The sequence below is a fragment of the Octodon degus genome, unplaced genomic scaffold (assembly GCF_000260255.1).
Source record: "Octodon degus isolate 3935 unplaced genomic scaffold, OctDeg1.0 scaffold00079, whole genome shotgun sequence".
NCBI classification, from domain to species: Eukaryota; Metazoa; Chordata; class Mammalia; order Rodentia; family Octodontidae; genus Octodon; species Octodon degus.
The window spans coordinates 6,804,586-6,813,759 of record NW_004524655.1 but is presented as its reverse complement, the minus strand read 5'-3'; the positions used below and the strand labels follow the sequence as shown (position 1 = coordinate 6,813,759).

The window sequence follows — 9,174 nt, the reverse complement described above, 5'->3', positions numbered from 1 at the left end:
CCTTCCGCTCCTGGCCCGAGCGAGCCCGCCGCCGCCGGGCCCGGCCGCAGCCTGCGGCGGAGCCCGCGAGAGGCAGCACCATGGCGGAGCAGACCTACTCGTGGTGAGTGTGGGGCTTCAGGGCCGAGACGCCGCGGGGGTGGGGGTCGGGGCGCGGGTTGCGCCGGAGGAGGAGGCGGGGGTCGGACAGGTGCGTGTTGGGGCCGCGGGAGGGGGTGCACGCCCCCCTCGTCCCCACCGGATTAGGCGGCAAGAGCCCAGGGAAAGCGGCGAACGGCCGAGGGGACCCGGCGTCCGAGAAGGGGGATGGAGCAGGAGATGGCAGCGACGGATGTCATCCGGCCATGGGCGGAGCAGGTGATGGGGGGGCATGACCCGGGAAGGTGGAAATCCCTACGGATGGTAAGTCGGCTCCGACTCTCCCTCCGGAACCGGCTTGTGGTGGCTCTTACGCTGGGGAATCGAAGGGGTGGAGAAAGGCGAGCCGGGGCAAAGGTGGGTCCTCTGGACTGAGAGGAAGCTGTGGTGAGAACAGGTGATAAGAGGCAGAACTTGCAAGTTTTGAGAGAGGTGTAGCCGCCTCGGCCCGTAGGCTTAGCTGTGGGAAAGGAAAGTGAGGGTTGGTAAGATGGACAGAAGCCTCGGAGTGAAGGAAGGAAAATAAATAGCGGAGAGACGGAGCCCTGGGTCCCCCGGAAGGGATCATTGGTGAAGGGTCTGAAGGGGAGCCTGTTTGAATAATCACATTCTGGAAAGGAAGTCTTGTGTGCTAGAGGGGATGGACAGGATTTTTGTAAGGATTGATACTGTGCTGAAGAGTTTGAAGTGTGTTAGTGTCCTGGGCCAGTTACAGAGAGGAAGGCTCCGCACCTTTGAAAGTTATGCAGCTCCCTTGAGTACTGAGGAGCATACTTGTTTATGGGGTGACAACATGCATATCCTGACAAAAGGAGTGTCAGAGTTTGGCGGAAAGCGAGATGAGAGGCATCCCTTTCTGATGCAGGTATAGAATATTTGCAGGAGAGATGTAGGTACCCGTGGACAATGAAGATTGTATGGTGGGGAGGAAATAAGAAATGGATGATTGTAGGTGTAGGAATGGAAAATCTCATTACAATCTGGAGAGATGGATGGTTTATGCTTTAAAGCAAATGTGATTTGACTTTACTGACATAGAAAACAGCATAGTAGCCCAGGGTATCAGGAGATGGTTTGAAGGTCTGATTTACCCACTAATTTGCTTTCATATTGGACAAGGTAGTGAGTTCTTTATGCCATTTGTTTAAAATAGAGGAGTTACATTTTCCACAGAATGCAGGGAGGCATTAAATATTTAAAGTACTTTTTGATGGGCCAGTGAGATAGCTCAGCAGACTAAGCTCAGGGACCAGGGTTCAGTCCCCCTGGGAATGGTGGCACACACTTGTAATCCCAGTGCTGGGAAGGCTGAAAACAGGAGGATCACTATGAGTCTGAGCTGTGTAGTGAGACCCTGTGCCAAATACATAAATGAAAACAATAAAAAATTTTTTTTAAAAAGCACTTACACTGAAGCACTATATAGTTGCTTAATTATAATTATTCTAGGGAAACAAAAAATGGGTAATCTCAAATGAAAGAATGGTTTTAGGTAGAAAAGTTCATTTTTAAATTATTATTATTATTTTTTTATTTTTGTTTTTTTGAGGCAGGGTCTCATTATGTAGTTCAGGCTGGCTTCAAACTCACTGTGTAGCCCAGGCTGCATACACCTGACAGTCTTCCCAAGCGCTGGGATTGCAGGCCCGTGCCCCCAAGCCAAGCTAAGTAGAAAACTTTGACCTAATGCATGATTTGTACTGTTGCGAGGATAATGATTATTATTATTTGTATTTTAGTACGGGATCTACAGGGTCTCACTAGGTAGATTGGACTTGTAGTGAGTCTTGTGTTTTCAGCCTCCCAAGTGCTGGGATTACAGGCACGCCACCAAGCCCAGTCTCAATCACTCTCTCATCTCAGCGTGCCCCAGGGACAGGGCTGGCAGGGCAGGCTGGGGATTGAACCCAGGCCCCTTTAGCCCCTTCCTCTGCCTAAGTAGACGCTTTAATCCGCTGAGCTATTTGGCCAGCCCTATTGCAATTATGATAAATTACGAACTCATTGTATTTTTGTGTAGGGAAAACGGGTTGTTAATAAGAAGGGAACTTCAGTGATGTGTACATAATTCCAGAGCACCTGAGAAGTGGAAAAGGAAGTAACTAAATCTTGGTGAGCAGTTGCATTGGTACAGGTCATGTCTTTTGTTTCTTTTCTTTTCTTATTTCTCTCTTTTCTTTCTTTATCCGTTTGTTTGTTTGTTTGAGACAGGGTCTTGATACACAGGTCAGGCTGCTCTTCAATTTCCTAAAGTTGTCCAGGCTGATCTCAAGAGTCACTTTGATCCGTCCTCCTAAGTGCTGGAATTATAGGAGTGCATCCCCTTCCCAGCAGCACATTTGTTTTATTTTTATTTTTTTTTTCTTTTCAAAGTTTTATTGATAAACATATAGCAATGAGAAAGTTTCAAATCAAATTGAAAGTACAGTTTCAACAAATAATACACTGCATATATTCTTCTTAGTGGTTAATTGCTGTACAAGATGCAGACTTGTGATCCTACTTACAAACACCATTAGAAAAAATCATTCTATTCATTAAGAGAATGCAACTATATATCTGTCCCAACCACTTTGAATACACAGATACAAAATGGACATTCATAGTTATACCCCAATTTTTTTTTAAGTTCCGTTGTTGAATATTATAGGTGTGTAAACTCAGCAAAATATTCTAAAAGAGTACAGAAGCCCATGAGCACATTTGTTTTAAAAAGACGAAGTATGTGGTAGTTTTGAGTAGCAATAAACCTCATCTCAATGTAGGGTGGTGTAGTACACAAGAGTACTAGTAGGACTTCTAGTAGACAAAATAAGAAAGAAGGTAAGGGTGATCCAGTCATTCCTGTGGTAGCTCATCTAATGCTTCTCCTACTCTGGTCCAGCTCCAAGTCCTCACGGCTATCATGCTGTTTTTTACTGAACTGCACAGAGGTGGTTGAAAAAAATAGAAAACACGATGGACAAGAAATGGGGAGAATTGAAGAATTTTAGTAGATGGATTGACTGTGTGATGCCTTTGTATGATCTTGGTCTGCTCTACGTTGAGTCTAATTTTTATTTATTTATTTTGAAGCAGGATCTTAATATGTAGTTCAGGCTGGCCCTTGGACTCACTGTATTGCCCAGGCTAGCCTCACTTGTGGTAATCCTCTGACTCAGCTGTCCCACCTGCTGGGGTTGCAGGCATATGCCACCAGGGCCAGTTCCCACTCTACTAATTTTTAAGGGTGGAATGTTTTTGTGAAGTTTGATGCATATTACATGTTTTAGTCTAGTACAGTACTGTAGTTCTTTCATTCTCAGCTTTATTTGGTCTATAGTCAGGAAAGCTCCTCAAAGTAGATTGCACAGCCCTTTACCTATAGCTTGTTTTTAGATGGTGAAAGTTTTTACATCATTTTGAGAGAGGGTGGTTTACAGGAGGTGAGGATTAGGAAACCAGGCAGCTTCCTAGTTCTTCCTGGATCGGATGTGTACCTGATGTTTAATATATAATCATTTGAGCCTCATAAGGTCCTAAGATAGGAGATACTTTTGTGTTATAGGGGAAGAGACATGTAAACTATAAAACACAATTGGGCAGGAGTTGATAATTACTGAAGCTCAGTGATAAGTATGTTGGAGATTCATTATTTTTTATTGTTTACTTTTACATGTTTAAATTCTCCTCCTCGTCCTCCTTCTTGTACCTCTCTTCCTCCTTCCCCTCCCCTGTCCTACCCCCCCTTCTTTGTTTTATGGTTTTGAGACCGGTCTTGCTGTATAGACCAGCTGCCCTTGAATTCACTGTGTAGTCCAAGCTAGCCATGAACTCATAGTGATCCTCCTGCCTCTGCCTCCAGAGTGCTAGGATTACAGGTGTACACTACCACTCATGGCTGTGTTTAAGATTTTCACTATAAAAAGTTTTACAGGGCTGGGAGATGGCTCAGTAGAATAAGCGCTTACCTGGCAAGTGCAAGGGCCTGAGTTCAATCCCCAGTACCACCAAAAAAATAAAATATTTTATAAAAAGAAAACCCTTACCATGCTGTTCTTACTACCATGATGGAAAGTGATCTTTTTATTTTTTATGTGATAGGGTTTCACTGTAACCCACATCAGCCTTGAATTCACCACAAACTTGTCACCTTCTTGCTTCAGCATTTCAGAGGGCTGCAATTATAGGCATTATTTTTAATACTTGTCCTTCTGTCTGCGTCATGCCCCCCTTTTCTTGTATACTGGGTCTCCTCACTAAACTCCTTGAAAACTGAATTTGTCCTCCCTTAGCCTAGCACATCTTGCACGTAACTTAGTATACCCTCAATGATTGATAGTAAATCGTTAGGATGGTTCATATTGTGTTGAAAGAATGTTAAGGGGAAGCTTCTGAAGGTTGTGTTTATAATCCATATACTTACAAAAGAGAGCTTTTGTTAATGTTTTTCTGTTGTGCCAGTGCTGTTGGAATGAGGAATATCATCTTAGTAAAGTTTTAAGCAAAACTTGATAGATGAAATTAAAATAATTAGTAACACCAGGACTTTGTCATGATTAACCATGAGATTGTGTTTATATTTATTTTAGTCATATACAATGAAGTAAAAGAATGCATGTGAAAACATAAAATGAAGGCACAAAGTAGACTTACTAATTTGAGAAAAGCACCTTGTTTATGAGCAGTTGTTATAAGTTCTGTAAGAAACACGAAGTTCTCTCTCTTCCCTTGCCTTTTTTCCAGTAGCATGTGGCTAAGTTACCCAGGTTTGACTTCAACTTGTGTTCCTCCTGCCTAAGCCCCCCAGAGTGCTGCCACATACTGCAGGTGTATACCATCATGCCTGGCAGGAGCTTGTCTTTTGAGTCATTGTAGTAGTTGTACATGATTGCACTTGAACCTTGATAAAAATTGCTTATGTTTGGGTTAGTGTGTATGCAGGAGGAAAGAAACATGGTCTGTTTGAACCTGTCAAGTGGGTTTCAGTACCAGAGTGGCTATAATAATCATTTGTGTATTTTCTGTGTGCTAGAATTTTATAAACATTGCAAAATAAGGAAGTGACATGAATGTAAGTAACTTGGATAAGTTTACAAATGGTAAAGGGCTCAAGCCCTCAGCACCCCCTCCCCTTCTCAGTCCTCATGTTGGAATTACAAATGTGTGCCCCAGTGGAAATTGGCTCTTAATCTGGCCTCTGTGTATCCGCAGTCATTACTCTTTTTTAAATTTATTTTGTGTGTGTGTGTGTTTAGTACAGGGTCTCCAGGGTCTCGCTACATAGATCGGACTCATAGTGATTTTCATGTTTTCAGTCTCCCAAGTGCTAGCATTACAGGTGCGTGCCACCATGCCCAGTCTCAATCCCCATCTCAGCATGCCTGGGTGTGAGGCTGGCACAGCATGCTGCCCAGGATCCAACCTGGGCCTCTGTGCTCTGCCTAAGCTGGCGCTTTAGTTCACTAAGCTATCTGGCTGGCCCCTTCACAGTCATTACTCTTTTTTGGCGGAATTGGGGATTGAACTCAGGCCCTTGTGCTTGCAAGGCAAACGCTTATTCTACTGAGCTTTCTCCCTGGCCCCCAGTTATTACTCTTTTTTTTTTTTTTTTTCCAGTCATTACTCTTAAGCTAGACTTTTTGCCTTAAATTCTTATGTTAGCTTCCTCGGGTTTCCTCCATTGTCTATACCAGTGATGGCAAACCTTTTAGAGCTTTCAGTGGTACAAACAACCCACTGTGGCACATGTGCCGTGGATTCACCACTGCTGGTCTAGACTACAGCATTCCCCCTGAGTGACTTAGGTCAGATCATGTTAGGCATTTAAATTCATAGTAGTACTTGATAATTATAGTCAGATTTTTTTATAGATTCTTCAGTTTTTTCCTCCTAAAGATTCCTTAAGGCTTTTTGCCAAAGTTAGAATAAAATGCAGAATGCCACCTGTGCTGCTTCTTTTAATATCTGATGTCAGGACTACATTATATTGGGGTATTGTATTATTGTGATAATGGACATTATTGAGTTGAGTATGTGCATATGGTGCTAAGCCTGAGAGTGAAAAATAACACATATCTCCAGAACTAAGCTTATTCTGGATATGATCATACCCAATTGTAGCTGCTGGAAGCTTTTTAGAGGGAAACTAGTTGAAAACATGTCCAGGATTATAGACTTTAAAGAATTGCTCATTATTTTAAAAACATGTTTTGCCTTTAAAGTACTATGATAATGCTGTTTGGGTGATGCTTGATTTAAACTAAAATTAGCCAAAGCTAACACCACAAATTTGTATTTAAATCATTTTCCTCAGTGTTTATTATGAGGCCTCTGGTGGGGGGCTGGGGTTTATAGCCATATCAGACTGTAATTATCCAGCAGTGCTCTGCATTACTCCTACCATGTATTCTCAGAATAGACTTTTTTTTTTTTTTTTCAGTTTGGACACAGGGTCTCTCAGTGTATTTCAGGCTGGCCTGGATGTACTATGTAGCCCAGTCTGGTTTCAAGCTCGGCAGTCATCTTGCCTCAGCCTCCCAAATGCTGGAATTAAGTGTGTGCTACCACATCTGCTCGCAGCATATTTTTTAATCCTCACTTAAAAAGAGAGGCAGAGTGCCTCTCTAGAATATTAACTTTTTAGGAGTCTAGATGGGTTCTAAGTGACCAAACTGAGTTTTAAGGGGAAAATGTACAGTTCTTACTATCTTTGGAATGAATTGTGGTTGCTCAGACTTTCTCAGTAGGTGTTAAGGAACCACAATTTAAAATGAAACAGCTCGGGCTGGAGAGATGGCTCAGTGGTCTAAAGCACCTACTTGAATCAAGCTTGGCGAAGCACAGGGACCACGGTTCGATCCCCAGCACCACATGCCAGCCAGCCCGCCCCCTGGTGGGCTGAGCTGGCCACACACACACACAATAAATAAATGTAATAAATAAAAATAAATAAATATTTAAAAAAAAAATAAAAATAAAATGAAACAGCTCAATTGCTATGGTAACACTAGATTAGGCACCTATGAAAAAGTCATATTTGTAATTTTTAAATATTAGACCAATGACTATGTATAGAGACCATATAGAAATTCATATTTCTTTTTTTATTTTATTTTATTTTTTGCGGAACCAGGGATTGAACTCAGGCTTGCTTGCCAGGGAAGCGTTTATTCTACCGAGCCATCTCCCTGGCCCAAATTTACATTTCTTGTTTGTGGTGTTTGTGCTAATCTGGTAAGAACATATAGTTACTGTCTATTTTGGAGTTCCAATGTTGGTAAGAATCATTGAAGATTTTTTTTAAGGTCTCTGAAATAGAAGTATCTAGTTGTCTTCACATGTTGATGAATTTTACTCAATGTAAATGATCACTCAAAAAAATTAATTTCTAGGGGGCCAGGGAGATGGCTCAGTGGAATAAGTGCTTCCCTGGCAAGTGCAAGGGCTTGAGTTCAATCCCCGGTTCCAAATTAAAAAAAAAAAAAAAAAATCTAATTAAATTTCCACTTGGAATCTTGAGATGTGAGCACCTAGTTTTAAGTGCTAGGTAAAAGCAAGCTCTTTGTTCTCTACATTATTTTTTTAGACCCCAGAGTGTTCTAGATAGTTCTTTATTATCAACATAATTTTTCTTTTTGACAATTTAACCAACATTTAAAGTTCTGAGGTACAGAAAGCTAGGCTTGGAGGTCCCCTCCTGGATATTTTTCTTGAAGAACTGAAAACATCATAGCACAGAGATATATATGCGTCCATGTTTATAGTAATGCACTTTGTCATAGCTGAATCTTGGAAGCAACCCAAATGCCCATCAACTGAGAAATGGATAAAGAAGATGTGGTATTTTTACACAATGGAGTATTATTCAACTATAGAAAAAGATAAATTTGAGGCTTTTATCAGTAAATGGATACAACTAGAGACCCACATGTGCAAACATTGTATTGTCTCCCTTAGTGTGAGAGCCTAAGAGAGAAAATAAAATCTGAAAGGTACAATAGATATTGGGAAAAGGGAATGAACCTGTTCAAAAGGAAGGGGTTACTGAGTTCAGGAAAAGGGTCAGAAGAGGTAGTGAAGGAAAGAGATATATCTGTGTATGTGAGCAGGATGGTTTGAACAACTGTACTGTGGATTTCTGCTGGTCTGTGGAAAAGAGCAGTTAGTGTTTAATTTGTTTTGTCTCCTTTTTTCAATTCCTTTTCTGAATTTCTTACATTTTTTTTCTTCCAACTTTGCATGCATATATCTGGTACTATGAACAACTAATTTGAAGATAACACTATGCATTACAGCAAATACTGTGAAATTCATATTATTTTGTTTAGTGAAATTCTGTGTCATTTGTAATTTTCCTGTTTTAATACTTCCTTTTTTATTTTTATTTTGTTGTCTTTTTTGAGACAGGGTCTTCTATGCAGTTCAGGCTGGCCTTGAACTTACTTTGTAGCCCAGGCTGGTTTTATCAGTAAAATCCATTTACTGATAAAAGCCAATGATCCTCCTGCCTCAGCCTCCTGAGTGCTGGGATTACAAATTATCTGTTATTGGATTGATTATTATTGCCATTGAAAAGTCATAAGTTTCAGTCTGTCACTGCACTTCACAAGTTGAAGGAAAATTATAAAGTTACATATTTTCATATAATTTTATTTTGATCTTTTGAACATAGTTTGCTTTATCATCTACTCAAAGAAAGCAAAAAAAAAGAAAGCAGTGGAGTGATAAAACCTTTCTCCCCCCCCCTTTTTTTTTTTAATGTAAAGGAAAGTTTCTCACCTTTCCAAGATGTGAAACAATTTCTTACCTGTTTCTTTATTCTACACCAATTCTGACAGGCACACCTTCTTCTTTCATCTGAGGGCCTCAGGTGTGGGCTTTCCTCTTCACCTAAATAGGGCATGCCTTGGTATGGTCTCCTTTATTGCTTCTTCAATCTGATTATACAGACCTTTTGATCTAAGTATAGTGCCTGACTTTGTTTTGTTGTTTCTTAATTTTTGTTCAGCATGATCTAACTGGACCTTTTAAACTTGACTAAATCTGTTTTTTTTT

General features: G+C 40.9%; 1 protein-coding gene across 1 annotated transcript in view; it reads left to right on the top strand.

The window, feature by feature from the left end:
- The first annotated feature begins 6 nt into the window (after positions 1–6).
- The window catches only part of Sppl3 (signal peptide peptidase like 3), a 149,857-nt gene continuing 140,689 nt past the window's right edge, over positions 7–9,174 (top strand). The window contains exon 1 of the mRNA XM_004636264.3: positions 7–103. Coding sequence (XP_004636321.1) covers positions 81–103 — 23 coding nt within the window. The 5' untranslated portion in view covers positions 7–80. The remainder of the gene's footprint in view (positions 104–9,174) is intronic.